The 17,716-nt window shown below is 37.0% G+C and overlaps 1 protein-coding gene across 1 annotated transcript in view; it reads left to right on the top strand.

The window, feature by feature from the left end:
• The first annotated feature begins 3,068 nt into the window (after positions 1 to 3,068).
• Positions 3,069 to 17,716, top strand: part of CENPU (centromere protein U) — a 150,300-nt gene continuing 135,652 nt past the window's right edge. Inside the window, exons 1-3 of the mRNA XM_053703875.1 lie at positions 3,069 to 3,203; positions 8,491 to 8,539; positions 12,134 to 12,182. Of these exons, the coding sequence (XP_053559850.1) occupies positions 8,502 to 8,539; positions 12,134 to 12,182 (87 nt within the window). The 5' untranslated portion in view covers positions 3,069 to 3,203; positions 8,491 to 8,501. The remainder of the gene's footprint in view (positions 3,204 to 8,490; positions 8,540 to 12,133; positions 12,183 to 17,716) is intronic.

Genomic DNA, 17,716 nt, shown 5'->3' with positions numbered 1-17,716 from the left:
CTCTCTTTCTCTCTCTCTCTCCTCCCCTCTCTCTCTTTTTCTTTCTCTCCTCCCCTGTCTCTTTCTCTCTCCTCCCCCCCCCCTCTCTCTCTCTCTCTATCTATCTCCTCCCCCCTCTCTCCATCTCCTCCATCTCTTTCTCTCTCTCTCCTCCCTCTCTTTTTCTCTCTCTCTCTCTCTCTCTCTCTCCCCTCCCTCTTTTACAGTGGTTTAATTATGTAATAATTAATTGGTGTCAGTGGGATCCATATTAATATCCTACTGACACCAATGAATTATAAAATTAACCCACTATAAGGCAATGTCGGGTCGCGGCCCACCAGCAGGGCCATCGTGGCCCGGTAGTGGGCCGCGGCCCGGCTGTTGAGAAACACTTAGTTGATATGTATCAGTTTAGTTTCTATAGCACTTTTAAATGTAATCCCATTATAGTCTATGGGCATTCCATTTTGTCATTCACCCTTGTCATTCCATAGAAAGCAGCTATAATCTGAAGTAATCTCACTTTCAGAATATGCTACTGTACCTGGGGAACATATCTGGTAAATATCTAGTTGATATGTATCATAGTTTTGTTGCTTCAACACTTTTAATTTTACATTCCATTTTGTCATTCACCCTTGTCATTCCATAGAAAGCAGCTATAATCTGAAGTAATCTCACTTTCAGAATATGCTACTGTACCTGGGGAACATATCTGGTAAATATCTAGTTGATATGTATCATAGTTTAGTTTCTATAGCACTTTTAAATGTAATCCCATTATAGTCTATGGGCATTCCATTTTGTCATTCACCCTTGTCATTCCATAGAAAGCAGCTATAATCTGATGTAATCTCATTTCAGAATATGCTACTGTACATGGGGAACATATCTGGTAAATATCTAGTTGATATGTATCATAGTTTTGTTGCTTCAACACTTTTAATTTTACATCCCATTAAAGTCTATGGGCATTCCATTTTGTCATTCACCCTTGTCATTCCATAGAAAGCAGCTATAATCTGAAGTAATCTCACTTTCAGAATATGCTACTGTACCTGGGGAACATAACTGGTAAATATCTATTTGATATGTATCATAGTTTAGTTTCTATAGCACTTTTAAATTTAATCCCATTATAGTCTATGGGCATTCTATCTTGTCATTCACCCTTGTCATTCCATAGAAAGCAGCTATAATCTGAAGTAATCTCACTTTCAGAATATGCTACTGTACCTGGGGAACATATCTGGTAAATATCTAGTTGATATGTATCAGAGTTTAGTTTCTATAGCACTTTTAAATGTAATCCCATTATAGTCTATGGGCATTCCATTTTGTCATTCACCCTTGTCATTCCATAGAAAGCAGCTATAATCTGATGTAATCTCATTTCAGAATATGCTACTGTACATGGGGAACATATCTGGTAAATATCTAGTTGATATGTATCATAGTTTTGTTGCTTCAACACTTTTAATTTTACATCCCATTAAAGTCTATGGGCATTCCATTTTGTCATTCACCCTTGTCATTCCATAGAAAACAGCTATAATCTGAAGTAATTTCACTTTCAGAATATGCTACTGTACCTGGGGAACATATCTGGTAAATATCTATTTGATATGTATCATAGTTTAGTTTCTATAGCACTTTTAAATGTAATCCCATTATAGTCTATGGGCATTCCATTTTGTCATTCACCCTTGTCATTCCATAGAAAGCAGCTATAATCTGAAGTAATCTCACTTTCAGAATATGCTATTGTACCTGGGGAGCATATCTGGTAAATATCTAGTTGATATGTATCATAGTTTAGTTTCTATAGCACTTTTAAATGTAATCCCATTATAGTCTATGGGCATTCCATTTTGTCATTCACCCTTGTCATTCCATAGAAAGCAGCTATAATCTGAAGTAATCTCACTTTGAGAATATGCTACTGTACCTGGGGAACATATCTGGTAAATATCTAGTTGATATGTATCATAGTTTAGTTTCTATAGAACTTTTAAATTTAATCCCATTATAGTCTATGGGCATTCCATTTTGTCATTCACCCTTGTCATTCCATAGAAAGCAGCTATAATCTAATGTAATCTCACTTTCAGAATATGCTACTGTACCTGGGGAACATATCTGGTAAATATCTAGTTGATATGTATCATAGTTTAGTTTCTATAGCACTTTTAAATGTAATCCCATTATAGTCTATGGGCATTCCATTTTGTCATTCACCCTTGTCATTCCATAGAAAGCAGCTATAATCTGATGTAATCTCACTTTCAGAATATGCTACTGTACATGGGGAACATATCTGGTAGGTAAATATCTAGTTGATATGTATCATAGTTTAGTTTCTATAGCACTTTTAAATTTAATCCCATTATAGTCTATGGGCATTCCATTATGTCATTCACCCTTGTCATTCCATAGAAAGCAGCTATAATCTGAAGTAATCTCACTTTCAGAATATACTACTGTACCTGGGGAACATATCTGGTAAATATCGATTTGATATGTATCATAGTTTTGTTGCTTCAACACTTTTAATTTTACATCCCATTAAAGTCTATGGGCATTCCATTTTGTCATTCACCCTTGTCATTCCTTTTAGTACATCCCGTAAAAAAGGCTTAGCAGTGAATTGTTCAGTATAGGTGCGGATACATCAGACAAAAGCAGCTAATTTCAAATGACAAATAAAGGTATTGGAGCTATAACAATTTAATTCACTCCAGCAGGTAAAATTGATCACTGGGAACACTTTAAAGATGAGAGAAAAAAAATATAGTGCCCTGTCTCTTTAACTGCCAAACAATTCACATAGCAAATAGCACACACTAGCTCTGACAAAATGTATTTGTTTCTCCGCAAACGTAAACAGATTGTACTCTCCTGTGTTACAAAACTTCCCTTCACATTGCTACACTTTTTTGTCGCCACTTATGCGGTTTTCTTTTATCGACTACTTCCCCAAAATAAACCAAACCGAAAAACACTTTTCTCACAGACGCAGACCATGTAACGCGCATGCCCGTCTTCTTCTTAGGCGCACGCTCAGTGTAGACTGAAGTTGAGTTGACCCAATGAACGCGCAATATGTCATTGTGTCACGCATGCGCTCATTAATAGGCGGTTGAAAATTATTAAATTATCCGGGGGTTAAAAAAAGTGATACCGGGTTTGCTTTAAAGTTAGCGGAAGCTGCGGAACTGATTGTAAGTATGCATATAAAAATTCTACTTACCTCTGTGTCTAGGTTAAACGTGGCTGGAGTTTTTTCTTTAGTTGTTCTGCATTCCTATGATTGTGTTGGTTCTTATAGTGTTACTGAGCTCTTATTTGACAGGGCGAGGACGAGACTTTGGCTTATTACATTTTAGCAGACATTTTCATTTTTATGTGGTTCCCTAAAACTACTTTTATATGGATCTTGTAATCCCATAGGTGTCCACTAGAGGGTAGGTTTGTTATAGAGAAAGAAGTGGTAGGCAATGAATTATTATGTAAAGTTCAGTCATAAATGAATGTACTTGAGGTTATTATGCACACTGCCAGCTCTTGGAGAGGGTATAATACTTTTAAACTGTTGAAAGAATGTTACAAAAAAGGGATGATGAGTGGAATTTTTTGTTGTTGCTGTTTTGAGTAAACGTGATAGATGTCTGAATAATTATACAACCGTTAATCTATCTATCTATCTATCTATCTATCTATCTATCTATCTATCTATCTATCTATCTATCTATCTTAATTTATTAAAGATGTTTAACAACTTAAAAAAGAACAATGGCAAAAAATAGCAGGTGCCCTGACTTGCAGATATTTTAGCTGGGATTAAGTTAAAGGGATACATTTAGCCACCAATCAGCAAGTGCTACCCAGGTTCTGAACCAAAAATGGTCCGGCTCCTAAACTTACATTCCTGCTTTTCAAATAAAAATACCAAGAGAACAAAGAAAAATGTATAATAATAGTAAATTAGAATGTTTTTTGTAAAGGGACAGTCTACACATTGGTCATCTTAAAGACTTCCTGCACCTTTTCTATATCATGCAGCAGGAATGGTAAAAAAGTTATTTTAAAATGGATATTGTTTCTGGCCATATTGAAATGGCAGCCAAATTCTTCCCACTGATGACATCATGATCTGGGCTGCATATGGCATCCAGTCACAAAAGGCTCACTAGTTTGATTCAACAGACTGTCAATGATATTCAGCAGATTGCAAAAATGCAGCCCAGATCGTGATGTAAGAGGCCAGAAACAATATTCATTTTAAAATAACTTTTTTACTGTTCCGGCTGCATGATATAGAAAGGTGTGCAGGAGGCTATTTGCATCTTAATCTAAGGTAAGACTTTAAGAGGAATAATATGTAGATTGTCCCTTTAAACTTGCACACTATCTGAATCATGAAAGGAAACATTGGGGTTTCATATCCATTTAATAATATAATTATCTCACAGTTACAGTATGGAGCATGACATTATGCAGCGTGTTTATGAAGATAACAGTATTAGGTTGGGTTAGTAAGCTTATAACATTAGTTTATAGTCTTAGCTGCCCTGACTTTAACCCCTTAACGACGCATGTCATACAGGGTACGTCGCACACAACCTGGTCTTTAAAGACCAGCGACGTACCCTGTACGACATTAGGGTTTAAAGCGGCTGGAAGTGATCCTGATTGCTTCCAGCTGCTTTCCGGTTATTGCAGTGATGCCTCGACATCGAGGCATCCTGCAATAACTCTCTTTGGCCATTTGATGCAGAGAGAGCCTCTCTGTGGCCCTCTCTGCACCGGACATCGATGGCTGGTATCGTTGGTGGGTGGGAGCCAGTCTGGGAGGTGGGTGGTCGGCCATCGATGGGCCATGTGATGTGGAGGGGGCGGGATCGTGGGCGGGATCGCCGGGGCGCACGCACGGGAGCGTGCACGTGCATGGGGCATGCGCACGGGAGCCTGGAACGGGTAGGGAGCGGGTGGGAACCGCTACACTGCAGAAAAAATGTGAACAGAAAGTGGGGGAAAAAAAAAATAATAAAAATGATCTAAGGGATCTCGGAGGGAGGGAGGTGGGGGGCAAGCTACACTACAGAAAAATTATAAAAAAAAATAATAAAAAAATATATTTTATTGTAAACTGGGTACTGGCAGACAGCTGCCAGTAACCAAGATGGCTAACAATACATTAGAGGGGGAGGGCTAGAGAGCTGTTTGAGGGGGGATCAGGGAGGTTGGGGGCTAAGGGGGGATCCTAAACATTAGCATATGTAAATATGCAAAAAAAAATTTTTTTTTAAATACCTTTTATTTTAGTACTGGCAGACTTTCTGTCAGTACTTAAGATGGCGGAGACAATTGTGGGGTGGGGGAGGGAAGAGAGCTATTTGGGAGGGATCAGGGGGTGTGATATGTCAGGTGGGAGGCTGATCTCTACAGTAAAGCTAAAATTAACCCTGCAAGCTCCCTACAAGCTCCCTACTTAACCCCTTCACTGCTGGGCATAATACACGTGTGGTGCGCAGCTGCATTTAGCGGCCTTCTAATTACCAAGAAGCAACGCCAAAGCCATATATGTCTGCTATTTCTGAACAAAGGGGGTCACAGAGAAGCTTTTACAACCATTTGTGCCATAATTGCACAAGCTGTTTGTAAATAATTTCAGTGAGAAACCTAAAATTGTGAAAAATTTTACGTTTTTTTTTCATTTGATCTCATTTGGCGGTGAAATGGTGGCATGAAATATACCAAGATGGGCCTAGATCAATACTTGGGTTTGTCTACTTCACTAAAGCTAAAATTAACCCTAGAAGCTCCCTACATGCTCCCTAATTAACCCCTTCACTGCTGGACATAATACACGTGTGGTGCGCAGCGGTATTTAGCGGCCTTCTAATTACCAAAAAGCAACGCCAAAGCCATATATGTCTGCTATTTCTGAACAAAGGGGATCCCAGAGAAGTGTTTACAACCATTTATGCCATAATTGCACAAGCTGTTTGTAAATAATTTCAGTGAGAAACCTAAAGTTTGTGAAAAAGTGAACAATTTTTTTTGTTTGATCTCATTTGGCGGTGAAATGGTGGCATGAAATATACCCAAATGGGCCTAGATCAATGCTTTGGGATGTCTGCTAAAAAAATATATACATGTCAAGGGATATTCAGGTATTCCTGACAGATATCAGTGTCCCAATGTAACTAGCACTAACTTTGAAAAAAAGTGGTTTGGAAATAGCAAAGTGCTACTTGTATTTATTGCCCTATAACTTGCAAAGAACATGTAAACATTGGGTATTTCTAAACTCAGGACAAAATTTAGAAACTATTTAGCATGGTTGTTTTTTGGTGGTTGTAGATGTGTAACAGATTTTGGGGGTCAAAGTTAGAAAAAGTGTTTTTTTTTCCATCTTTTCCTCATATTTTATAATTTTTTTATAGTAAATTATAAGATATGATGAAAATAATGGTATCTTTAGAAAGTCCATTTAATGGCGAGAAAAACGGTATATAATATGTATGGGTACAGTAAATGAGTAAGAGGAAAATTACAGCTAAACACAAACACAGCAGAAATGTAAAAATAGCCCTGGTCCTTAAGGGAAAGAAATTGAAAAATGGCTCAGACAAAATCCTGTTGCTAAAACCCCTTTTCTTTTTTCACACCCTCTTACTGAGCATAATGTTTACATAGCAAATTCCTTAAACTGAATGTAAATTTTGATGAATCAGTGCCTGGTTTTTAATAATCCTATTATAAACATGGGCACTTTCATTCATCAAAATTTTAATTTCACAGCTTTTTTTTAAAATACTTACCTTTTCTTTCTGCAAGCAGCTCCAGCATTTCCTCCGCCGGTCGCAAGCCTCTGCCGACGTCAGAAATGATGAGATTCCGGCCTTCCACCAATCACTGTGTTGCTTTAGGCAATGATTCCCCTGGGGGGGGGGGAAGCCGTGATTGGAGGATGCCGGAATCGTCATTCTTGACATAAGAAGAGGCTTGCTACAGGCTGGAGAAGCGCTGGAGCAGCTTGCAGAAAGAAAACGTAAGTATTTTAACAAAAGCAGTGTAATTTAAAGTTTGATTAATGAAAGTGTCCCTGTTTTTAATAGGATTATTAAAAACCGGGCACTCATTCCTCAAAGTTTACATTCACTTTAACTTTCTATGGGACTCACAAAACACGTTTTCTGACTGCATCTCAAGCCATTTGTTAGTAATTTGGATCGGTCATTACACCAACCCCTTTTATACTAGATGCTACCCTGTGAAATATGTGAAAATCTGTGAAAGCAACCTGTAGAAGGAGGCTGCAGCAGGCATGCTTGGTGAAACGCACAACACTCTGCCTTCACTTACTACTATTCACACACAGACTGTTTGGATGCCTGTTATCCAAAATATAGCCACTCTCAAATTGTGTATAAACTCAAACATTTGACAGTGCTTCTTGCTATACAGCACTACCTGGGGTTGAAGCTACTGCACTCTAAAGCTCCCACTAATGAGGTAGTAAATAACACCAGCTGGCCCTTGTATACATTTGATTACAGAAATAAATTGAAAATATTTTTTAAAATTGTATGCTCTTTTGGAATTGTGAAAGTTTAATGTTGACTTCCATGTCCCTTTAAAACAATTCTAACTATGTCTAAGTTGATTTCGTGGTATACAAATTAATGCACCGCTTTTGGCAAAAGACATGAACATTAATGTGTATTTTTTTTAAAGCAGTATTTTAAGGGCAAAATCATAATTTAATATATACTTTTATTGCTTTTGTATATGATATTGTCCAACATTTTTCACACAAACAGTTATTCTTGAATCCTTTTTTTTCTTCTATTCCGTGAGATGCATTTTTTTACACAGTGAGATTGTGTTTTTTACTAAACCATGAGCTTGACGTGAGATTGTTTTGTTGGGCAGTCTGAATGTTAGGTTAGTTGAGTTACAATTTGTCCCTCAGGCTTAGGGCTATTATATCCATAGGAACAGATTTTCCTTAAGAAAATATTTTACAAGATTGAATGAGGCTGTTGCAGAGAAGTGGAGGGGCAAATTGGAATAGCAAGGAGTAGTGTCAAATTGTTTAATCATAATGCTGGGGCCTTAGATTTTTCTATACACAGTTTCTGAGGCATTAGTTCACAGTTTATACATATACGAGGCAGTGATTGGCCGATGACTGTCACATGACAAAGAGGGGAAGGCTAATTGAAATACTTTTTGAACTTCTACTGTTCATTTAAACTTCAGAGTAAGCGTTATTACATTGTCTCCTTATTATCCACTTCTTGATGATGCAATTGTACTGTTTTCAATGGTCCTTTTAATTTTATAAGCATTGAATTGTTCCTTTCTTAGTCTTTTGCTTTTGAGAAAGTAGTGTTCCAACCCACATTTTGCAGATAACACCAGTAGAATTATTTAGGGGCATTATTCATCACTATTTTATTTATTTTGCATGATCGTAGCTCTATCTTCTTTTTGCAGGAAGAAAGAAGATGCCCCAAAAGAAGAAGCCTTCAAAAAATAATGCAAGGTAAGTGCAAGGAAGCCACAAAATTATTCAATATGTTTCTGAAGCAAAGTTGACTTCATGGTTATCCTGTTGTGTTTACATGGGAGAAATCTGTAATATAACCTATTCATATTTTCAATGATTAGTAAATATTTTTAATTAAAAAAACAAAACACTATAAGGACTTTTACCGTTATGGGCAGTTTTCATACACTTAAAGGTCCATTATAGTCTTATTATAATTTTTTAGAATATATTATTTAAAAATTAAAGATTCTTTAATACTATGGGCCAGATTACTAGTGGTGCACTATTTAGCTCTTTTGCTCGCAAGCAAACACCGGCAGAAGTTAACTTTAAATTTGTATTAGTTGAACGTAATTTTTTTGCGCGTGAGCGAAAGCCAACGCACGCTAAGATCAGGACTATGAATATGGCAGCTGCGTTAATGTCTTCTCCCTATAGACTTCAATGGAGCGAGCAAACTGAAAAAGAAAAAGTAACACTTTTTGCTCTCGCTGAAACCCTAGTTTGCAATTGTGCAGTCGTGTTGACTTTCAACCTGCAATATTAGTGCAAGTTAGCGCAGGTGGGATATTTCAACATTTTCAACCTCTCCCTCAGCACCGGTATATTTCCCTCATCGCTGAAACATGCACTGGTCACACCTATCCTCAAAAAACCTTCCCTTGATCCTACCTCCCCATGCAACTACCACCCTATTTCTCTCCTCCCTCTTGCCTCAAAGCTTCTCGAAAAACTAGTATATGCACGCCTCTCCCATTTCCTTACGTTAAACTCCCTTCTTGACCCATTGCAATCTGGATTTTGTCCCCATCACTCCACAGCGACAGCTAATGTTAAGGTTACCAACGACCTACTTACAGCAAATTAAAAGGCCACTTCTCTCTGCTTATCCTCCTTGATCTGTCCGCAGCCTTTGACACTGTTGACCACCCTCTCTTGCTCCAAACCTTCCAATCCTTCGGCATCTGTGACACAGTCCTTTCGTGGCTCTCTTCCTACCTGTCAAACCATACCTTTAATGTAGCCTTCTCTGGTGCCTCCTCTGCCCGTCACCACTTTCTGTCGGAGTACCGCAAGGCTCTGTCCTCGGTCCCCTTCTCTTCTCAATTTACACGTCATCACTAGGTTCCCTAATAAAGTCCCACGGTTTCCAATATCATTTATATGCCGACGACACCCAAATCTACTTCTCTGCACCAGACCTATCTCCTTCCTTGCTAACCCATGTCACTAACTGTCTTTCTCACATCTCTTCCTAGATGTCCTCTCACTACCTCAAGCTAAATCTCTCCAAAACTGAGCTCCTCATTTTCCCCGCTTTTTCCAAAATCTCCACCCCCAATCTCTCTATAACTGTCGATAACTCCATCATTACCCCTACCCTGCATGCCCCACAAAATTCTCACTCTGACATACAAAGCCCTCAAATGCACTGCTCCCCCCCCTATATCTCATACCTTGTCTCCAGATACTCTCCCTCCCGTCCCCTTCGCTCTGCTCATGACCTCCTCCTCTCCTCCTCTCTGGTTACCTCATTGCACTCCCATTTACAGGACTTCTCCAGACTGGCTCCCATCTTGTGGAACTCTCTGCCTCGCTCCACAAGACTCTCCCCTAGTTTTGAAAGCTTCAAGCACTCCCTAAAGACTCTACTGTTCAGGGATGCATACAACCTATGCTAACCTTACTTTATACCAGTTCCTCTCCTCCACTGCTATCCCCTCAACACCCTTAGCATGTAAGCCTAAGAGTCCAGCTGTTTGTAGATCACCTTAAGAGCTGACTACAACAGTGCAACGCTTGGCAGGGCCCTCTACCCATTTGATCCCTATATTTGTTTTGTTGTACTCCCCCTTTGTTTATAGAGCTGTGGAATCTGTTGGCGCTATACAAATAACAGATAATAATAATAACTGTACACACACTAACGTTAGATCACCACTTGTATTCTAGCCCTACAACGAAGTTAAATACATAGTTAAAGTAATGTTTGGGAGCCACAGAGCACTACTAGTCCTGGACAGAAAAGCTCAGTTAAAGGGACAGTTCACCCAAAAAAGTTCCCCTTTAAATTATTCCCAATGATCCTTTTAACCTGCTAGAGTGTATTAAATTGGTTACAAGTAGCTCCTTTACTCCTATTTCAGCATTTGAAATAGCTGATTTAGCCTGTGGTATCGCCACCTACACTGAACAAATTAATACTGGAGTATAGGCTATTAAATAGCCTAAGTATACACAGCCAGCAGAAGAGATTACACTCTGTGGGATGCAGGATAGTTAAGTAATAAAATTACCGTGATTAGAGGATGCCGTATTTGTCATTGCTGATGTAAGAAGAGACGAGTGGGAGGAGGGGGAATCGCTTCTCCGGCTTGAAGAAGAAAAGGTAAGTATTTTAACAAAACCTGTGAAATGTAAACTTTCATGTATGAAAGTGCCCCTGTTTTTAATAGTATTTTTAAAAACCGGGCACTCATTCTTGAAAGTTGACATTCACTTTAAGAACCTGGGTTGTGCTTGCTGATTGGTGGCTAAATGTAGCCACCAATCAGCAAGTGCTATCCAGTGTTCTGAACAAAAAATGGGCCGGCTGCTAAGCTTACATTCCTGCTTTTTCAAATAAAGATACCAAGAGATCAAAGAAAATTTGATTATAGGAGTAAATTAGGAAGTTGCTTAAAATTGCCTTCTAATTACCAAAAAGCAACGCCAAAGCCATATATGTCTGCTATTTCTGAACAAAGGGGATCCCAGAGAAGCGTTTACAACCATTTATGCCATAATTGCACAAGTTGTTTGTAAATAATTTCAGTGAGAAACCTAAAGTTTGTGAAAAAGTGAACAATTGTTTTTATTTAATCTCATTTGGCAGTGAAATGGTGGCATGAAATATACCAAAATGGGCCTAGATCAATACTTTGGGATGTCTTCTAAAAAAAAAAAATATATACATGTCAAGGGATATTCAGGGATTCCTGAAAGATATCAGTGTCCCAATGTAACTAGCGCTAATTTTGAAAAAAAAGTGGTTTGGAAATAGCAAAGTGCTACTTGTATTTATTGCCCTATAACTTGCAAAAAAAAGTAAATGCCATGTAAACATTGGGTATTTCTAAACTCAGGACAAAATGTAGAAACTATTTAGCATAGGTGTTTTTTGGTGGTTGTAGATGTGTAACAGATTTTGGGGGTCAAAGTTAGAAAAGGTGTGTTTTTTTTTTTTTCTTATTTTTTCCTCATATTTTATAAAAATGATCAGATATGATGAAAATAATGGTATCTTTAGAAAGTCCATTTAATGGCGAGAAAAACGTTATATAATATGTGTGGGATCAGTAAATGAGTAAGAGGAAAATTACAGCTAAACACAAACACCGCAAAAATGTAAAAATAGCCCTGGTCATTAACGGACAAAAAATGGAAAAGTGCTGTGGTCATTAGGGGTTAATTGAGAGTGTTAGGTAATGACTGGCTTCCTAAGATGTCTATATGATTACCTGCTGTATGCCCCACTGTAAGCAAAATAGTTACACTGTAGAATATTTATTTGTCTGGGTTTGCATAACACTTTTATTTAATTAACAGGAAGAAAGTATCCAAGAAAGCACAGAATGTTGCAGTCCAACCTGAAAGTGTAAGTTTTGCTTTTATTAATGTATATACATCTAGACCCCTCTCCTTTGTAGAAATTAACATTTCAGCATCATAATAGGTTAATATACAACACTAACCAGTGAACCTAGTGTGATTACTAGTAACAATTGCAACAAATGTAGCTTTCATGAAACCTTACTGGCCATTATATTCTCCTGTTTTCAGTCCAAGCTGTTTTTTGTGATGTTTTTTTAGTCGGTGAATATTAAAATGTATTTTTGCTTTTGGACAGAGTATTGCGATCTGCAAGCCCTAGAAATAATTTTATATTTACTATATTTCATCTTACATATTATTAATATAAGCAAGCATATTAATATATTTTTATATAAAATGGCTACAAAACATAAATTTTTTTTTTATATTAATTATATTTCATATTATATACTATACATATAAGCAAGCATATTAATATTTATATAAAATAGCTACATAGCAATAAAAAAATAATAATAATATATATTATTTCAAACATGATTTATAATTTTAACAATACAACTATGCATTATTTAAGTTTCTTGGTGCCTTGATATCCAGTTTCAGCAATTGGTTTGTAATTCAAAAGAGCCATTGTAAAGCAGTTTTACTGTCTATTGTAACTCGTTAGTAATTCATTCAGCATTCTCAGTTTTTGTGTATTGGGTCTTAATAGCCAGTTTATCAGTTTCTGTGTCTATATACGTGTGTGTGTTTATGTATGTATGTATATATATATATATATATATATATATATATATATATATATATATATATATATATATATATATATATATATATATATATATATATATATATATATATGTGTACAAACAAAGTGCACTCCAGATCCTCCTAGTACAGCAGCTTCGGGTGCTAACAAAAACACGATATATCCAATAACAGAAAGCACTCCAGAAGTCTTGTTAATATATCACCTTTAATCGTGAACGTTTTCGGGCTACAAACAGCCCGTCCTTGTAAGTTTGAGGACGGGCTGTTTGTAGCCCGAAAACGTTCACGATTAAAGGTGATATATTAACAAGACTTCTGGAGTGCTTTCTGTTATTGGATATATATATATATATATATATATATATATATATATATATATATCTATCATTTGCCAGCAGATTCACCATAATGTTTAAAAGCAAAACTGGGGGAAGTCAGTTACATTTGGCGCAGAAGGATCAAGCCCAGGACCACAACAAGGTCCCCACCTTCCTGGGCCCTATGTCTAAAGATGCTTTTTTATATAGTGTCTCTCTATAGAATGTATGGTTCTCTCTAGTGTTGTGTACATGTATGACTATTGTCACAGTGAGAATGAGGAATAAAAGGGATGTTGGAGATTTGTTTTTATTTACAATCAGAAGCTTGTATTTCTTTTCAGGATGTTTTTTTCTCCTGTCAGTACTGTACCTAGTTTTTACCGCACTCTAGTGGCTACTAAAGGTTAAGGCAGGCTCATTTGTTTTTAGCCATGTCTCCCTGAGGAACCTTCTTTTATCTATTCAGTTTGCGGGCTTTATCAATCTCTTTCTTAGGAGATTGCTGCTCTGTTATAGTTACATCTTTATAAAAGATGTTTTATTTCAGTGACTTGTATAGTTTCAATGTGTCATACTTCACTTATTAGTGTTTTAGGACACTATGATTATTTTTATTATCAGGTATTTGTGGAACACCTTCAGATTCTGCAGCGCTAAATACTAAAATTATAGTTATTTCTATATTTTTAGAAATACTATCAAGTAAGTTTTATCATATTGAAGTGATTTTTATACCGTGACATGTTTTTCATGTTACTTGCTCTATTTATTAGTGTTTTTCGGACACTAATATATTTATTTCTATGTTTTATTTTAGAAATCTGTTTTTGTCTCCCATATTTAGGTGAGATGTATTATATTTCTGTGACTGTATTATTCCTAGTGTTGTTAGCACACAAGTATATTAATCTTATTTTATTTATAGGACTACAAATTAAAATCCTTATTATTTTGAGGTGCCCTACATCTCCTGAGTTGTTTTTTTCATTTGATGGGGCTGGATGTCTTTCTGTGACATCTATTTTGTCTGATTTGATATCGGTTTTTTTTCTCATACACATTTTGTTTTACTGGTATGACCGCCTTTTGCTGGAAGTTCAATGTCAGCAAAGTTAATATATTATTTAAGATATTTATAATGTGTACTGTATGTTGCATGCTTTCAATTTCTTTCATAGCAAGAGATTACTGTTCAGTTGGTAGCATGTAAGACAATTAGTTATTTAAGTGCCTTAAGTCACTGATATGATCTAATTTTTATTATACATAGCATATATATTATATGCCATATATTTAGTTATCCTGTTTTTCTTGTGAAAATCAGTATTTCTTTTTTCTCTCTTATGATAAGAACTGTCTGTGGATCAACCTGTCCACCTCCACTCTGCCCTGAATGCACCCGATCCTGTCTGATCTCGGAAGTTAAGCAGGGCGAGGCCTGGTGTGGTATATGAGTGAAATTATATAATAACTCAACCTGAGTTTACCTTATACAGAGTCTACCTATAAGGTAGTGTAGCTCTTAATTAGTACCCACCAGGTATCAATGGCTATGATATCTGGGGGATATAGAGTGAGACACTTTAATGATGAAGAATTCAAATAGGTGAGGGTTAATATAAAATAAATCTTCAACTGGATTGTATAGAGAAAAGATGCTTAGTGATCAAGCAGTTAATATCCTTAAGATAACAAGTTGGTATATGTCCTTTAGAATTCAATCAAGTAATATTAACCCAGATTCCAGATAAGAAAGGGTTAAACAGAATCAGTGCAAAACCTCTTGCCAAAGGTTTTCAGATAGTATAAGCCCAGCTTTTAGATGAGATGAGAAATCCGTAGTCTGGATTAGAACTGTCTTCACACACTCACACAACCGTTCACACTAAAATATGTACAAAGTCCAGACACTCTCTCATACATACTTATGCAAGCAAAGTGGTTTCCTTAAATGCTGCCAAAGTACCACAACATATATATGATATCTGATGAATTTTGCGTAAGGGAGAACAAGCATAAAGGTTACTGGCAAATGCAACAAGTGTGATACAAATGCAGAGTCAAGCGAGCATAAGTATGATCAGAGTTACGGTAATACGGCTGAGTAGTTATGACCCAAGGTAGCTGAGGAGGGGTTACAAGTAAATCCAGCAAGTTAATAGTGAGAACGATACCTTAAACCAACAAATTCCTCATATACGTACTGCTCCGTTCACAGAGAAGTCCGGTGTTAGTGTGGCTAACATCCGGAACGCCGGGGAAAGTAGTTCCGTCTTGGGTAACAGCTGGAGGAGTGATCCAAGGAGAAGCCGGTCAAAGCTTAACACAAATAGCTCCAAGAGGACAAAAAGGAGATTAAGCAAATACGAAGGTTAGCATTTCTATAAACAGGAACTCAAAATATAAGACAATTCTGTCCCAGATAGTCTAAAGTTAGACCTGAAGAAATAACAACTAAATAAGCAGAACTTTAGCTAGTAACACAAGGTGCTACAATTTTCAGGCAGGGTTAAAGTGTAAAGGACTCCCTTAAATTGGATGGTAGCAAAATGGGAGGGGATATACCTTTAAAGGTATATCGCATATCCCCCTCCTTAAGGAATCACCCCTGGGGATTCCACTCGGGGTTTGAGAGGATATCGAAGGTGGAACTTCTTGAGTAAATGAGGGGCATGTATGTCAGTATGTGATTGCCAAGAATCCTCTTCCGGTCCATAACCTTTCCACCTAATTAAATACTCCAATTTGTTTCGGTTGATTCTAGAGTCTAGAATGTTTTGGACTTCAAACTGTTCCTGATCGTTGACAAGTATTGGTGGGGGTGTATTTAAATTAAGTCTTTGGTCATCCGACCCATAGGGTTTCAACAATGATACATGAAAAGTTGTGTGTATCTTGTAATCCTTAGGTAGATGTAATCCAATTGCGTTAGGATTGGCAATTTTATTGACAACAAAGGGACCTATGAATTGGTTAGCCAATTTTTTGCTTGGTAGGTGTAGTTTGAGGTGTTTAGTGGATAGTAATACCTGGTCACCTACTTTAAAGTTAGGTCTTGGTCTGTGTTTTTGGTGTTATTTAGCTTCAGTCAGATGGGATTTAAGTAGTTCCATTATTTTCTGCAAATTCAATGAGTAATCTGATGCACTAGGGGAGTTAACCTCGGTATTAGATAATGATATGATGTTTGAATGATACCCGTATGTGGCGAAAAATGGTGACATTTTTATAGAAGTTAATTTTGAGTTGTTATACGAAAACTCCACCATGGGGAGGTATGACTCCCAATTGTCTTGGAGATATGTGATATAACACCTCAAATACTGTTCTATGGACTGTTTTAACCTTTTTGTTAGACCTTTTGTTTGAGGGTGAAATGCTGTGGAGTATCTAGAATTGATACGTAATAACTGCCATAAAGATCCCCAAAAGGAGGAGGTAAATTGAGTACCTCTGTCAGTGATGATATTAGTGGGTAACCCATGTAAGCGAACAACAGAATCTATAAATACTTTTGCGGTAACTTTAGCAGTCGGAAGTCCTTTAAGTGGTACAAAATGTGCCAACCTTGTTAAATGATCTACTATAACAAGTATGGTGTTGAAATGTTGTGACATGGGTAAATCTACTATGAAGTCCATAGATATAGTGGACCAAGACTTATCAGGGATCGGCAGAGGCATGAGTAAACCTACAGGTTTTTTGTGTTCCAGTTTGTTACGAGCACAAATATCACAGGTGGTGATGTAGTTATATATATATATTGTTCTAAGTGAGGCCACCAGAAATTCCTTTTAGTTAAATCTATAGTTTTTTGTGTGCCTAAGTGTCCAGACATGGTACTATCATGGGTATGACCTAGAACAACTTTCCTTAATGTTTCAGGTATGTATAATTTGTTTTCATGATACAATAAACCTGTGGTTGTGTCTTTGTTACAGGAGTTAGGTGGATTACTCTCGTTTTTTAACGCCTCTAGTACTTCTTCCTCTAATGTGGTAAGGTTTCCCAAAATTTTCTCAGGAGGAATAGTGGGTACTATGATCTCCTGTTCAGGAGTGGAGTCAAATTGATGGGATAAAGCGTCAGCTTTAGTATTTTGGTGTCCAGGTCTGTAAGTTATGAAAAAATTAAAACGGTCTAGGAATAAGGACCATCTTACCTGGCGGGCTGTTAAGGTTTTGTTTCTTTTGATGTACTCTAAATTCTTGTGATCTGTGTAAATTATGAAGGCTTCCTTAGAGCCTTCAAGGAGGTGCCTCCAATGTTCAAGTGAACATTTTATTGCCAGTAACTCTTTGTCGCCGACACAATAGTTATTTTCTGCTGCTGTTAATGCCCTGGAATAAAATTCTATTGGATGGGAGTCAGCGGTTTTACTATCAATTTGGGATAGTACTGCACCGATTCTAGTGTTTGAGGCATCTACTTCCAAAATGAATTTTTAAGTTATAATCAGGCATACTTAATACAGGTGCTGTAG

This window comes from Bombina bombina, chromosome 2 (assembly GCF_027579735.1).
Source record: "Bombina bombina isolate aBomBom1 chromosome 2, aBomBom1.pri, whole genome shotgun sequence".
NCBI classification, from domain to species: domain Eukaryota; kingdom Metazoa; phylum Chordata; class Amphibia; order Anura; family Bombinatoridae; genus Bombina; species Bombina bombina.
Note: the sequence above shows the minus strand (reverse complement) of the source record. Positions and strands in the feature narration are given on the sequence as shown.